Source organism: Mizuhopecten yessoensis, unplaced genomic scaffold (assembly GCF_002113885.1).
Source record: "Mizuhopecten yessoensis strain PY_sf001 unplaced genomic scaffold, ASM211388v2 scaffold83, whole genome shotgun sequence".
Taxonomy (NCBI): domain Eukaryota; kingdom Metazoa; phylum Mollusca; class Bivalvia; order Pectinida; family Pectinidae; genus Mizuhopecten; species Mizuhopecten yessoensis.
The window spans coordinates 699,894-716,505 of NW_018403369.1; the positions used below are offsets into that span (position 1 = coordinate 699,894).

A 16,612-nucleotide genomic window follows, 5' to 3' on the forward strand; every position below is an offset into this window, starting at 1 on the left:
ATGTTGTATCTTCTCAACATTTACGTAAGGTAAATGAGAATACAATTAACCTGAACTTGAGTTTATCTAACAACACCAAATAAACAACAATATAACTAACATACAGTACATAAACTGATACCTTAAGTACCCAAATTCTTTTATTTATCAATTTCAGCGAAAACTCAAGAAAATGCCAAAACACTTGGTGCCAGTCCCTGTTCTTGACAAAGAAGATGTTAACAGCATTATCGATAGCTGGCTTCATGCCAATAAGCGTACACTGACCACTGGTCAGCGGGATACGTTGACCGATGCCTTTGATACTTGTCCTATTCCTCTGTTCCTGAAGCTGTCGTTTGACCAGGCTTGTAAATGGAATTCATTCTCCCCACCAGAGGATGTGAGGCTACAATCTACCATCCGAGATAGCATTGACCTCCTGTTCTCCCAACTTGAGGTCAAGCATGGACAAATCTTGGTCTCTAATGCTCTTGGATATTTGACTACAGGTAAAATAAACTGATAATTAACCACCCATCCCCACCTTCATTGAAGTTATATATTGCCCTTTCTTGAAAAAACATTAAAAAACAATGTAGCTAGCATTGAAGGGATATAAATTATGAAAAAAATGGATGTAACACCATTTATCTAAGGAATCATGTAGCTTTGTTCAAAAACATGTTCACAAAAAAAATATTCCTACAGATTTTGGCACAGGTAGGGTACATGTCTGCCATTCTTGTGACAGTTATATTTGATTTCAGGTGGGAAACTATAGATTGCTCGTAATATTTTGCTTTCTAAAACATGTTTGTTAAATTGATATTGCAGCCACCAATGGTTTGTCAGAGTCGGAGTTAGAAGACATCCTGTCGTGTGACGATGTTGTCCTCAATGATGTATACGTCTATTGGACCCCTCCCGTCAGGAGACTGCCCCCTCTCCTCCTGGTCAGACTGAGGACAGACCTACAGGAGTACGTAGGTAAATATAACGTGTATATATTCCTTAGTTATTGTAGAACATAGAAAAAAGTGAACATGTGGCAGGTTTCTGGAGCATTGTTGAGACAGTAGGATGTCAGAAGGCTTTCATTTCTGTAACAGTCACCCCAACCTGTGGTGTCACACAAATGTCATTCCAAACTAAGTGTTCAGTCTTATGCATTTGTAACACCATTCCCCTGACCATTGTAGTGTTATCAAGTTAATAAGCAAATATTTTTCTAAATAAGATTAATTATTCTAAAAAAAAGCTTTATAATTTTTAATGGTGTCAGCTGAATACATGAACATGTACTATTAATCAATCAACATGTGTTTCAGTGGAGAGGGGAGCCGATGGGATCCGTGTTATGTACTGGTACCACCGACAATTCATAGAGGCGGCCACGGCACGATATTGTGGAGTCAAAGTCATCCAAAATCTTCATCAAGGACTCGCAGAGTTCTTCAGTGGAAAGTGGAGCAATGGTGAGTTTATAAAATATTTAAATAGAAAAGGAAAAAAACCCAGAACATATATAGGCAGTTGTCCACTAAAGAAAGGTGCATATTTTGGACAGATGTCCTTATTGATAGGTGTCCCCTATATATAGGTGTTTATTGATAGGTGTTTAGTATGGATATGTGTCTCTATAGAGAGGTGTCCAGATAAACAGGTAACAACTAAAGATAGGTGTCCCTATACACAGGTATCTTTATGGATATGTGTCCACTATATATATGGATATGTATCTCTATAGAAAGGTGACATCTATATATAGGTGTGTCTTTATACAGGTACCGTGTCCTTATGGATATGTATCTCTAAAGAAAGGTGCTTTTATAAACAGGTGACAACTTAATATAGGTGCCCTTTACAGACATGTATCCAGTATGTGTAAGTTTCCACTATGGGTATATGTCTATATACAGGTGTCCTTATAGAAAGGTGTCCACTATAGATAGGTCTCCACTATATTTAGGTGTCCACTATAGATATATTTCCCTATAAACAGGTGACAACTATAGGTAGGTGCCCTTTACAGACATTTGTCCAGTATGGATAGGTGTTTCTAAAGGCTGGTGACAACTATAGACAGGTGTCCCTATAAACAGATTACAACTATAGGTAGGTGTCCTTTACAGACATGTGTCCAGTATGGTTGGGTTTCCACTATGGATAGGTGTCCATATACACAGTTGTACACTATATATAGACTGGCAACAACTTACATATGCATGTATATATTTTATGAATTTACTTTTAAACAAAATGTACCCAAAATGAAGTTGGGTTTATGAACAAGTCCTTACTTCAGGAGACACAAAAGAAGATCTTTTCCTGTAAATGTGTCGCCATAGACGAAGAATTAAATATTAAAAGTAATTAGTACCCAGGTAGTGATATATTCTACTGATATTGTGGTATATATCTACAGGGAACAAGAAGCCGTGTACAGACAGATCAGGTAAGGATGGGTTAGAGGACCGCCACTCTGCAGCACAGCCTCTCAGATATGGAGACAACTACAACCTTAGGAAACTCAACAACCTACCCTTCCACCTAACCATGGCCAGAAATCTTGAGGACCTGAAAAATCAGTGCTTACTACACTTGGATTTCCTACAGGCCAAATTGTTGGCTTCATCCCTCAGGTCAGTATACTTACACTGTAGCTACAGTTAACATTGGATTGGAAACTCCTTCACAAATAATTCACTGATCGTCCAGAGTAATGGTACTTCCTCTATCAGGTCGGGGTACTAACACTACAGCTAAGGTTACACTGGAACTTATTCCTCCAGTCTTTGATTGTCTGGAATAGTATTTTGTCTTTGTCTAATTAGGTTGGCATGGTAACATCAGAGCTACAGTAACATAAACCTAGACACTTTGGCAGGTTCAAATTTTGAACATAGGGCATCTAAGTTATAGGCCTTACCAGCAGTTTTTAAAAAAAAATGCACAAACATAACCCAGAATTATTGTTTTTTCACTACTTTCATCTGATGTGAATTATAATGCAGATAACTCTACTGTTTTTGTATTTTTTTTGGATTTGTGTCATTGCTTATAGATATTGTTGCATATTTTTTTTTTTTTTGAATGGCTTCCCTAAGTGTTGCTAGTATATATGATGATTTATAATACACCTCTATCACAATCTCAAAAACTGAATGAAGATGCCTGTAAACTTATAAATTCTTGCAGGAGCGTGGTGTCTGACTACCAACTGGCCAAGAAGGAGTTTCCCGAGGACAATGCTATCGCAACCCTCCAGGAATGTCTACAGCTCTCCAAGCAGGCTTTAGTGTACGACCCTCATCAGTTGGCCTTACAGCTCCTTGACCGGCTCACTGGCTTTCAGGTTAGCAATCAACAAATATTTATTGATTAAATAAAGTTATTCTAGACTCCCACTGCCTTAAAAGATTTTGATAATATCAAGTAAAAGTCTAACATATCTTACTCTTCGCTGGTGTAGAGTTAAAGCTGTGTGATAGTCAGAGGTCAGAACAGATTGTGCAGTGGGTAGAGCATATGTTCTTCAACCTTCACCGATATGGCCAGTCTTTGAGTCCCCGATCACGTATGGGAAGGTATACGTATTGGTCACCTGCTCAACCACTTGGGCTTCCTTCATGTTCTCCGATTTACTCCTACATCCCCTAGCTGAGTCCATCCATCCTGGAGTGATTAGAATTAGGTGTCTGAAACATTGTAACTGGGTCCTGATGAAGCCTCAACTTGAGAGGCAAAACCAGTTGGCCATAGTAAACACCCACACAAACTGGTGACGCCTGAGCTGTGCTGTGATTGGAACACCTCCCCTTATATTTACATATCGGATACCCATCACCCTGCATGGTCACGGCTGACCACTGGTCTACCCACCTACAGTACAACTCATTGGACATTGGTGCCACTACTTTAACTTAAGTTAATAAAAAGATATTTTGCGATAACTATCACAGTTCACTCATGTGTGTGTTAATACTGCCTGTACAACACTCCCTTAAAAAGTGACAAAATCTATAGTAAGGAAACGTGCTGTAAAAAGGTCTTTTATGTGTGGAATATTTCAATGACTCTGAAAAATTAAAGAATAATTATCCTGCAAACTGTTTACTTTCCAATGTAAAACTCTGCTATTTTTCTGGTAGTTATAACTTAATCCTTAACTTAATCCTTGTGGCCAATATACCTTTAATTTAATTACGATATACCTATTTTGTCAGTTCTGAGAATAATCAAAGGAGTGATCACACATTACAGCCATATAAATATGTAATGTTTCATTCTGCAAAATATGATCAATAAAGAAAAAACAAAGATGAAAACTACCAAATACGGAACTGATCTATCAACTCTAGTTACAATTATTGTTTTCTGCCTTATCACAGCCTAAAACGTTTGTAGTGTTGTTTGTTGTATAAAGGATGAGGAGCTGGTGGGGCTATGTGAGCAGTGTAAAAACATCTCTATACCGTACTTACTACCTGACCAAGAGATACTGGTCAAACCTGGTGGTCAGTTGGTCTACTTGCTCTCAGATCACACTGCTGAAGTTACTGGACTGGACATCAGCAGGGATGGCAAGACCATCGTCACATGTGAGTGTTTACATTCTGTCTGACACATAGATGTGTTAAAGGAAGAAAATTTGCACAACAAAAACGTTAAAGGAACAATATATAAAATCCATACAACTTGACTGACAATTCTTAAATTATGGAACAATGTGTTAAACTACAATACATTTTGGGAAAGGCCTAATCAAAATAGGACAGTTTTGAAGATCACTCCCCTTTGTCAAGAATGTCGAGAAATTGTCAAACTTGGCTCTTAAAGACTCAAACATTAAACTACCAATATTCAGTTTACCTTTTTAGTAATTGAAGCTTAACACAGTTCCCTTGCTTTTTACTGGAAATGGAAGATGCAGATTTGGATGTGTCTGTCCCTCTATCTATTACGTTTTAGTTTCCATTCAATATTACTGACCTGAAAATGGTCCAATTTCAATCAAATGTGGTATGCACCATTAAATCAAAACAGTTGTGAAAACCAAAACTCATTTCAAATGATGCTTAAGTAGCTAACTTTGTCCAAACAACCATCAATGTTAGAAATGATCTTTGAATGTAGAACTATAAGGCTAAATTTAAACATCAAATTAGTATATAGTGAAGCATCTTCCTGATTGGTCCGGCCACTTTCTAGTTTTTTAAAAGTTATTTCTGATTATCCTTTCGTTGGGTAGAGGATGAAAGCAAACATAGTTTGGTTTACTTATTTTTTTTTCGTCCTTTCTTGAGGAAAAGACATACATGTTCATACACACATACAGTGCAAACTATGTATATCACCTTTAAATCATCACTGTATTTCTGGTCTGTTCTAGACATAACAAACTACAGTATGTACATAGGAATATCACCATGTTTTGTGGTCAAAGTTTGGTAGTTAAACCTGATGGTAACAATGGTGAGTGTTTCTGATGAGTATGTATGCTCCCACTTCTATAGGTGCCGACGATGAAGAACAAAGTGTAAAGTTATGGAATTTAGGGGACGGAACCTTGATTAAGTCTTTTAACAAGCTCGGTAAAACCCCCTTAAGGGTTCGGTACATGGCGAGTGATTCACTGATCCTGGCTGAATACGAGGGAGAACTGTTGAAAGCAATCAGTCTCTCAGGAGAGGTGGTCTACAGCCTCAATAACTGTCCACAGTACTGGGTCGGCGGACACGAGAAAAATATACTCACAGTACTGGACCACCAGGCAGCCATCTTGTATGATGCCTTCACTGGGAAGAAAAAGTCCAAGGTGAAGACAAAAAATGTTGATTGCGGAATGACCGAAGGGGAAGAGAATCTCATACACGGTTGGTAACAGTTAATGATATCAACATGGTCTTATTTTAGCATCAATCTTGTAGGTATTATCTGTCGTCCAGATACTGCTACTCAGTTAGTTTTTGTTGGGTCTTATTTTTTAAAGTTTTAATTGTCAATGATAAACAGTCACTGTAGGTTATGAAACTCTGATTTTAAATCAGTTTACGTTTAGTTCGCTTGAATTTCTTTGTTGTTAGAGAATCACTGAGTGTACTTGCATCTTGTATGGTGTCTTTATTGATTTACTGTCTGAAGTTTTAATGTGGCAATTTATTTTTTATTTGAAATAACACTTAGTGAATAGTGACAAGATCACCAGGGTGAGCTTATGCTGTATGGTGGCATTCATTGTCCATCAGTCTGTCAACCATTAATTTCCTTAAACAACGGTTCTGAACTGCTAGAGGGTTTTTTAGAAAAATGACTTGATACATCAATAGTTAATGGGGATTCACAAGTGTACAAATGCAGAGGGTGACATCGAAGGGAGCGGAAAGTTGGGGTTAAAAAGTGTAATTTGGTCATAATGATTTATGCAAGTTCTTCTCTGGAACTTAGAGATCCATTTCAACTTTATTGTTAAAAGCACACTGAGGCAGTGATTGATTAAATTGAAAAGAAAAATATACAATAGAGGGGTTAGCAGGGTTGCCAACCTCTTAGGAGTCCAGTGTGGGAGATCTCCCTCCCCTGGGTTTTACAATGTGTGAGACTTTTGACGGCGTCGCGGCGTAACGTCGTTTTGGGTGTTAAGATAACATTTACAAATGTATCAAACAAATCCTAACCGTTAGACCCCTCCCGAACCCCCAGGGAACTGAGAGGTAGGGCAAAAATGGAGTAATAAGTAATTATCAGGAAATAAATGAAATAAACACCTTTTAGCGATAAACCTGCTAGCTTGGCCTTAGGGTTCAACAAGCCTCCTAAAAGATGCTGTAGTCACCTAAAATTCCAACCCCCTGATAAGTCATGTTCAAAGACCTCAATTAAAAATTGGAACTTATATATGGTATTTGTATATTTTGAACTTGTACATTGGCTAAACAAAAAATACATAGCCAGGTTAATGTAGTCAAAAATAAGGCATTAAGGCTGTTGTCTTCATAAAAATAGCTCACTGGACTTATAACATGTCAATCTCTAAATTACCCATAATTTTAACTTTATTTCTTTTTTTCTTTTCTTCTATTTATTTCTCTTCTACTAGCTGTTGAGAGGAATTCTGACCTCAAATAAGCTGAAAAGTACAGTTATGTTTATAACAAGTCTAGCTCTTTTATAAAAACATTGAATGTTAAGAAAGGACATTTTATATGAAGTTTAAGTAGTGTTTATGATCAAAAGTCTATGCTTTTACACATATCTGCCGGTAAAATATGTTACGCAGACATTTTATTATGATTTTTGTACTTTCCCATTATAAGCAACAATCGTCTTTTTGTGAGGCAGGAATACCTCTCCACACAAAATTAAAGAGAAATAAAGCCCCGCATGACATAGGTATATAAATGATCTTCAAATAACATGGCATTTCGTAACATTCAGTTGAATTGTTAAAGAGATTGACATGTTATAAATCTGGTGAGCAACTTTTGTTACAAATGTAACAGGAGAGGAAAAATGCACGGCCAGACCGGGGTTCGAACCCAGGACCCTCCGAACTCTACACGGATGCTCTACCGATTGAGCTATCTGGTCGCCAACGATCGACCCAGTCCAGTTCCACTACATTCCTCCCTCCTTTAACAAAGTCTTCGACCCCGAAGATACACGAGACCCTATACCACCTTCTGTGGGTATATTTCGTTGGGCGCCAAATGTAACAGACTTTGTTAAACTGGTTATGTACCTTTTTGATAGCTCATGTGCAAGTTCAATATATGTAAATGACATATATATATTCCGAATTGTGATAAGGGTATTTGAATATGACTTGCCAGGGGGTTGAAATTTAGGGTGACTATTGCATCTATTAGGGGGCTTGTTGAACCTTAAGAGACAAACATGTACAATCATACTATACAGATTGGCTCTGGGGTTTGACTACATACTTTGGAACTTGTTCCCTGGGTCACAAAATAGGGCACAGGTTGAGATCCCCACACTATAACCATATATATATATTATGCGATGGTTTAGCCTGAAAAATCAATTAACTTATGCTACAAGGATTGTCCTGTGGGTCAGGCCCCACCCCTGGGTGCCCTGCAATGTAGTCCCTGGATCATTACATCAAAACATTTAAGATATCAATCCTATACCCATTTATGAGCTTAACACAATTATGTTACCAAGATTGCTCTCGGTCTGGCCGTGATCCTGTTGATTAAGTCCCCGAGTCATAACATGGCAATAGTTCATATTCCCATCCTATTACCATAGATACAATTTCTGGGCATAAAGTGACATACACAACATGTTTACAGTATTAGCCATGAGGTCTAGTTCTAGATTACAATCACAGTTATTAAACCATGTTTGTGCCAAATGGGCATGGCCATGGTCTGGACCTGCCTATGCTGTCTTATTAGCAGACTATATTATTTTTAATGAGAATATTTTGCCATGATTGCTTAAACATTCAGGTAATTAATACGGTCTAACTCTTCCCATTTTGATATTTGATTTTGGTTGATTAAATATTTAATGGTAACTTGTTTATGATAATGATGAAACGTGATGTTATCTTCTCTTTATGTTTAAATCAGGATCAGGGAGATATATCGTGGTGACAGAGGCCAGTTTGTACAAGGTGTCCTTGCTTGACCTTGAGAAAGAAAAGTTCTCAGATTGGATTACAGTGTTCAAACCACCCCCAGATGATGCCGTTGATGAACCAACCTTGAGTGTGGACATGGTGTGTGTCTCACCAGATGAAAGATGTTTTGTAGTGTCATGTATTATAGACAGTGACTTCATATTCTTCAGCACAGACACACTGCAGCAGACAAGAGTTATCAAAGGTATATATGTGAATCTACGGATTACACTGCAGACCAGAGTAATCAAATGTAAATATATAAATCTATGCATTACATTGCATACAAGTGTTATCAAAGGTAAATGTGTATATCTATTGATTACACTACAGAAAAGAGTTATCAAGGGTAAATATGTAGATCTATTGATTACACTACAGACAAGAGTTATCAAAGGTAAATGTGTATATCTATTTATTACACTACAGACAAGTGTTATCAAAGGTAAATATATAGATCTATTGATTACACTACAGACAAGTGTTATCAAAGGTAAATATATAGATATATTGATTACACTACAGACAAGTGTTATCAAAGGTAAATGTGTATATCTATTGATTACACTACAGACAAGAGTTATCAAAGGTAAATATGTAGATATATTGATTACACTACAGACAAGTGCTATCAAGGGTAAATATGCAGATCTATGATTACACTACTGACAAGTGTTATCAAATGTAAATATATAGATCTATTGATTACACTACATACCAGTGTTATCAAAGGTAAATGTGTAGATCTATGATTACACTACAGACAAGAGTTATCAAAGGTAAATATGTAGATCTACTAATGACACTGCAGACCAGAGATATCAAATGTTAATATGTAGATCTATGATTACACTACAGACAAGTGTTATCAAAGGTAAATGTGTAGATCTATGATTACACTACAGACAAGTGTTAGCAAAGGTAAATATGTAGATCTATTGATTACACTACAGACAAGAGTTAGCAAAGGTAAATATGTAGATCTATGATTACACTACAGACTAGTGTTATCAAAGGTAAATGTGTAGATCTATGATTACACTACAGACAAGTGTTATCAAAGGTAAATATATAGATCTATTGATTACACTACAGACAAGAGTTAGCAAAGGTAAATATGTAGATCTATGATTACACTACAGACAAGTGTTATCAAAGGTAAATGTGTAGATCTATGATTGCACTACAGACAAGTGCTATCAAGGGTAAATATGTAGATCTATGATTACACTACTGACAAGTGTTAATTATCAAAGGCACTTGCTGTATGGGTTTTGTTGTCCTTTAACTGAAGTTGTGATAACCAATGTTACAATGAAACACTTTTGAGGAAATTACAACTTCTTGAATCTTTTGTCCTTAGGAAATTCAGATGATGTTGGACAATGCTTACATTTTACTCTGGACAGTAAACAGCTTTTCTTTACTAATCACCAAAATGTCATTGTGTATGACCTTGAGACGGAGGTGAGACGCGAGATCCTGCCCCACCTCTCTGCTATCGTGAATGTCACGTGTACCACATGGAAGATTTTGATTACTTTGTCAGAGGAGGACAATGCTGTCCGTGTCTGGGACATCACCCGGCCAGAAAAACAGACAATAGCAGGCAAAACTCTTCTGGGAACATCAGTCAGGTATGGATACGATCTGCTTATATTACATATGCATATATTAACTCATTCACCCCTGAAATGTCATATGAGCTACTCCAATCTTTGAATTGGAAGAGTTCAAATGTGTCTCCAAGGGTGAATGAGTTGATATTAACAAAATGATGTAGGCTAAGTCATGATCTATTTGCACCGGTTCCATATATTGTCCCCTCTCTTATCCTGCACAAGATTTATATGGTAAATCATTCTATCCAAGCAAAAAGCCTATTTCATCAAGTACACGCACTGGTAAATATGAAACTTATCTTAAATGAGGTTGTTATTTTTAAAGCATGTTGCCTTTTGTTGTATTGTATGTTCAAGGTAGAGAGTATAAAAACTTTTGGTTGTACTTGTATTTCCGAAAAAGAAGATTGCCAACTTGTTGTGTTTGGTATTTTTCTGGATCTGCTTGTTCATTTACTATAGAAAGAATAAAATGATTGAAAATTCCTGACATTCATGTACAAATCCATCTCAATAACGGAGACTTTTAGAAGATAAATATGGGAGTTTAATAACTGTACTTACAATGGTCATGTTGTGCTATATTAATACATTTCTGCAACATGGCTTGGACTCATTTCAAAATACCTAAACTCCTGTAGGCTGTAATTGTGTTCAATGAACAATGGAGGAAATAAGCTAAATTTGATAGTTAACATAATTTCATCAGAAAAGTGATGTGACTCTCTACCTTCATTTTGAATTGATTACCCTAGCTACCACAAAAACTATAAAACAATTAGCGCTAAGTTTGAAAATAATAATGTGTACAATGTTTCAATGCTGATTGTACGCAGCTGTTACTGTGCCCTACCCAACCCTCGATACGTTGCCATGGTGGTACGCACTAAAAACGAGGATTATAAAGTTGGTGCTGTTCTGGTGTATGACCTTGTGACGAGGAAGATTGTCCGACGCGGAGCATTGGTAAGATCTTCTCATTTTAACTTAATTTCTTGATTATATGACTTTGAGATAACTGTGATCCGAAGTAAGAATTTGATAAATTTTACAAGAAGAGTTTTATTGTTATCATATTTAAAAAAAACACCACACAGATTTGTATTATCATTATTAGAATAATTAGTTGTATTAAAGGAATCTTAAGCCTGGAAGCTGTAATTTAAAAGAACATTTTTTGTTCATTGGTAGGTGGATGGCCTCCCAAAGGCCATGCATTGTATTGGTGATACAGAGGTGATCCTAGCCACTGACACCAGAAAGCTCAAGGTCTTTGATCTGGATACGATGACCGTGACACGGGTGTTTGAGGGGAAATTGTGCCGCTATGGTCAAAAACTGGAAATCATCAAGGATGGAAAAGGTAAAGAATTGACATTGTTAGAAATGCTTCTTCATAGATCCTTCTTCTGAACTTATAAGTTAAGTAATGAACGAATGTTGAAGTGCACCATAGGAACAATAAACCCAGGGATAGGGCAAAAAAAGAGTAAATGGGTTTATATTTTAAAAGACTTCTTAAATAGAGTTTTAATTTGACATACATGTATAATGAATGTCTTAGATGAAAAATTTCATGACTGAAGGGATAAAGATTTTCAATTCCTCGCCCTCTTCTGATGGGCCTACTAGAACTTCTGAGATTGTTGTATCATTGACTAATTTTACTTTTGACCAATTGCAACAAAAAGGACAAATAACCTATTGAAGACCCATACATATACCAAGTTTTGATATTTTTCGGTGCAGACATCCTAGTTTTTGATTAGCTCAGATAATTCCCAATGATCAAACTTCATTAGGTCAGATTTAAAAACAATTTTGAAATGTAGCCAAATTCTTTAATTTATAAATCAAAATAATGTTAACAAAGAACTATTCTTTGTCCAGGCAACATTCAGTAACAGGTGAATGATATCCTCCCACAGGTGTTTAATTACATGTTTGTCTCGCCGCCACGAAGTAGCGGAAGACTAAGGTGTTGCTTTTCTGGTGACGACAGCGGCGTTAACATTAAGTTTTTGTCTTTAAATAAGTTTCACTAAAAGAATAAGTGCTAGATCAATTTCATTTGGACCATAGCTGTATCTTAGGTAGTACATCTCAACCCATGCATCAAATGCTGGATGCAGTCTACCTTTCATGGTCCATTGACTTTGTCACATTATCCATCAACATTAAGTTCTTCCATTAAGTTAGTTTCTCTGATATGTGCATTGATGGTCAAAGCGGGGCACAGGCGAGACATATCAATCGGAATGGCTTGTGTGATAAAGGGAACCCTAATTGTCTGTTGTAATTGGTGTACCTGTGGTACGTTTCTGTTGATTGCTAATAATTTTACAGAAATCTTGACACTGATGCAGGAGAAACATGGATTTAAGACCTACAACATTGAGACAGGGAAAACTGTCAGTCTACTGCACGCACCCTCCGAAGTCAGGGAGAGCAAATACAACAAGTTCGACCAACACTCACTTATAGTAAGTACATAGGAACTTAATGTTGGTCATCATTATTTTACAACATTTAACAAGTTTCATTTCATGGCATGGTCACAAGCCGGGTAAAATATGTTTTTAAATGTTTTAAACACTTTTTTCAGTATAAGCAAGAGACCAAGGTTATGTAGCATGCTGGGATAAAAGACTATCAAGTTTGTTCAAATTAATCACCTTGACACTTTGGCAGGGTTACTATGGTCAAATCCTTTGAACAACATTTTGTGAATAACTGAATAATCCAGAGGCCTAGGGTCACAATATTTGGCCTTTAGTTTAAAAGTTTAAAGTGTTGTGAATTGTAGGATCTTAACGAATTACCTAGGTCAACTTCCATCAAAGACCCATGATATGTAGACTAATGATACTGAGAGTATTCAAATAAGTTTGACCTTGACTGTCTTTGAAGGTCACACATATTAAATGATTACAGGTGAGTGATACAGGCCCATTGGGGCTCTTATTCATTACATATACTCGAAATCAATTCAATTTATTGTTTATTTTGAAAAATTAATACTGTTATTTGTTTTGTTTCAGGTCAACAAGACAAATCTGATGGCTTGTCACATAGATGATGAGGGTCCTATTGTTATATTTGATTACCTTCAGAATGTTTGCTTACATGTCTTGAAGTTAACTTCCCGTAACAATACACTATGGGCAGCTTACCTGCCACAGGACAGTTCGTATCTAGCCATACATACGTACAAAAGTTTCCCTGACCCGACCATCCAGGGAAAGATGAATCCAGTCAGCTGTATAGGTGTACACAACATCGAGCAAGGTGAGACATACTGCTTTTTTTTGTCAGTCAAAAGCAATTTTACCAGGCTTTATCTAGCAACATATCTTTTTGTTGTGTGTAATTTCAGGAGGTGTCCGTTCATGTAAAACCAATATTAACCTGTATAACCCGTAATGACATGTACATTGTCCAGTCAGTCCACAGTTTAACATTGACATAATGGAAACAGATTTTATTTTTCGTTTTTCAAAAATCCACCTTGGGGAAAGTGTTTTTACTCAAACCACTTATTTGACCAACTTTGAAGTATGATATCTAACTCTTGTTTTACATTGAGTACAGGAAATTAAAAGTATGGCAAAACCAACTGAAGTACATAATACTAATTAACTAAAAATTGCATCGAAAAAAAACATTGAACTGTCAATACGGCTAGTTGGCATTCTCACTCTGCAGATGTTTTCTTTTGTTACATTTTCCCCTGTTGGTTCCGGTTTTCCTTTTTTTCCAGGACAAATAAGGTAATATGTATTGATTGCTTCAGGAAAGATACAATTATCTACACACTTTGTGCATGGTCTGTGTTACCATAATCCATGATTGTTGATCAAAGAAAAGTATTGTTACACTGCTGACATGGTAGAATAGTTATTACTAATATCTATGCGCTACTTTAGGAAAGATCACCCACTGGTGTATGGACCAGGATTACTACAGGATGTACAGAACACAGGGAGTGTTGAAGGACCAGGATACTGATGTGGACAAGGCTATGTTGTTGGATGATGATCGTTTGGTCACCTCCAGTAACGACTTTTTCCTCCGGGTTTGGAACATCAAGACAGGTAAATGCATTCAAGTTATTCAACAGAAATATCGGCAATATATGGCAGAAAATGGTAATCGCGTCCATCTTTTGTTACTGGTCAACATTCATTTTAGCATCATTGACCATTTAAAAAATGACTGACCATGCAACTTCAAGTCAAGAATTTTTAGGTCACCTGAGACAAAGTCTCAATGTGCTCTACCAAAATTGTGGATTTCATAACTCTGGGGTTTCACGTTTCCCCCTGGGGGGAAAACTTTACTATAGTTTATATAGGGAAATCACATTTTGGACCAACATTTGTTTAATTTCCATTGGAAGTAATTCAATTTGGGTTAGCATTATCAGTATTGGAAAGCAGTTTGATGGTATGCACATATTAGCCCTGACTAACCCCCAGGGGCTGATGGGTGGGGCCAAAACTGGTCAAATTGACTAAAATTTCAAAATCTTCTTCTCAAGACCCAGATATGGTAGAATCAAATACTCTTCATAGATGGAAGGGTCTTAATGTGCTTTTGCAAAATTATGAATTTCATGACCCTTGGGTCTCACGTTTCCCTCTGGGGAGGGGGAAAACTTTACTATAGTTTATATAGGGAAATCACATTTTGGACCAACATTTGTTTAATTTCCATTGGAAGTAATTCAATTTGGGTTAGCATTATCAGTATTGGAAAGCAGTTTGATGGTATGCGCATATCAGCTCTGACTGAACCCCAGGAGCTGATGGGTGGGGCCAAAACTGGTCAAATTGACTAAAATTTCAAAATCTTTTCAAGACCCAGATATGGTAGAATCAAATACTCTTCATAGATGGAAGGGTTTTAAGATGCTCTACCAAAATTGCGAATTTTATGACCTTAGGGTCTCACGTTTATCATTGGGGATTTATAATGGTTTATATTGGCAAATGATACTTTGGATATTACATGTTGATAATTTGATTGGAAATATAACTCTGAGTTGACAGTGCGATATTTTGAATTTTTTTAGTCAGCCCTACCTCAAAGGAGTCAGTGTGCTTAAATTTCTTCTTTTTCCCTGTTTAAAAACAGAGGTGCTAGTTTCAAATACTTTTCAGTCTTAAATCTGTATGCTTGATATTGAATAAGGTGGTTTGGACTTTGAATAATATTTCTGTTCATGTTTTAAAAACAAAAATCAGCTCTTTGTATAGATATATCAGAACTCAGGTAACCACTAGGGCCCATGGGCCTCTTGTTTCTAATAGTCAACTTATTATTATAAAGCTATTAGAATAACATAAATTGAGAAAATTTGTATATTTATGTAGGTGAACTGATAAAGCGACTTGAGGGACACACAGTTTTGGCAGAGCTCGTCCAGAATCATGACAAGAGTCCTTACTTCGTCTCCTTCGGAAATTGTGGAGAGGAGAACTCGCTGCGTATTTGGGACAAAGAGACGCTGGCATGTGTGGCGACATACAGACTGGATCACAAGGTACAGCCTGAACATTGCAATATTAGACTGTCCATGAAAATATCTGTCTACTTTCCTGGGAATTGTTTTCAAAGAAAAGTTTTAAAAACACTATAATCCTTTTATCATTGGTGGAGGATGATATTGGAGGAAAGATTTTTTGTAGATTGTATTATGTAGTATATTTCATGATAAAACATTAATTATGTTATATTTTTACCAGTACAAAGGTAGAAAATTTCAACATCAATTTTCTTATTCCTGTTTTGCCCAGAAACCATATTTAGGCTAATTTATATCAGTGTAAGATTGTCATCACTAATATATATACATTTTACACATTAGTCATCAGTTTGTATAATACTGTAGATACAATATTTACTGTAATTTTGTCGTAGTAAACAGTATATCTGATTGTTTCAGATCCAAAGTGTGGAATTCAGTGTGGATGGACAGAGCCTGGTCAGTATCATGCATGACTGTAGTGTGATACTCTGGACACTGGTCATTCCTGGTACCTCCACCCAGTCCACCACCTTGACCAGCCGTCCACTCACCTTCCAAGGTCAAGGTCAGTATTTCTCATGTTATTGATAAGGACATACAATACTACACCTGTCCTATCTAACTAATCCTGTAATGAGACTTCTATCTTAAATGTCACACATGTCCTACCTACCTAATCCTGTAATGAGACTTCTATCTTAAATGTTACACATGTCCTACCTACCTAATCATGTAATGATACTTTGACCGTGAATGTTACACCTGTCCTACCTACCTAATCCTGTAATGAGACTTTGACCGTGAATGTTACACCTGTCCTACCTACCT

At 36.6% G+C, this 16,612-nt stretch overlaps 1 protein-coding gene across 1 annotated transcript in view; it reads left to right on the top strand.

The window, feature by feature from the left end:
• The window catches only part of LOC110452623 (NACHT domain- and WD repeat-containing protein 1-like), a gene marked incomplete at its 3' end in the record, with an annotated part of 42,399 nt that overhangs the window by 19,737 nt on the left and 6,050 nt on the right, over positions 1-16,612 (top strand). The window contains exons 12-27 of the mRNA XM_021501294.1: positions 158-491; positions 817-969; positions 1,311-1,457; positions 2,408-2,624; positions 3,181-3,337; positions 4,409-4,583; positions 5,499-5,858; positions 8,583-8,837; positions 9,996-10,269; positions 11,091-11,220; positions 11,446-11,617; positions 12,601-12,737; positions 13,296-13,542; positions 14,181-14,348; positions 15,630-15,799; positions 16,202-16,349. Coding sequence (XP_021356969.1) covers positions 158-491; positions 817-969; positions 1,311-1,457; positions 2,408-2,624; positions 3,181-3,337; positions 4,409-4,583; positions 5,499-5,858; positions 8,583-8,837; positions 9,996-10,269; positions 11,091-11,220; positions 11,446-11,617; positions 12,601-12,737; positions 13,296-13,542; positions 14,181-14,348; positions 15,630-15,799; positions 16,202-16,349 — 3,244 coding nt within the window. The remainder of the gene's footprint in view (positions 1-157; positions 492-816; positions 970-1,310; positions 1,458-2,407; positions 2,625-3,180; positions 3,338-4,408; positions 4,584-5,498; positions 5,859-8,582; positions 8,838-9,995; positions 10,270-11,090; positions 11,221-11,445; positions 11,618-12,600; positions 12,738-13,295; positions 13,543-14,180; positions 14,349-15,629; positions 15,800-16,201; positions 16,350-16,612) is intronic.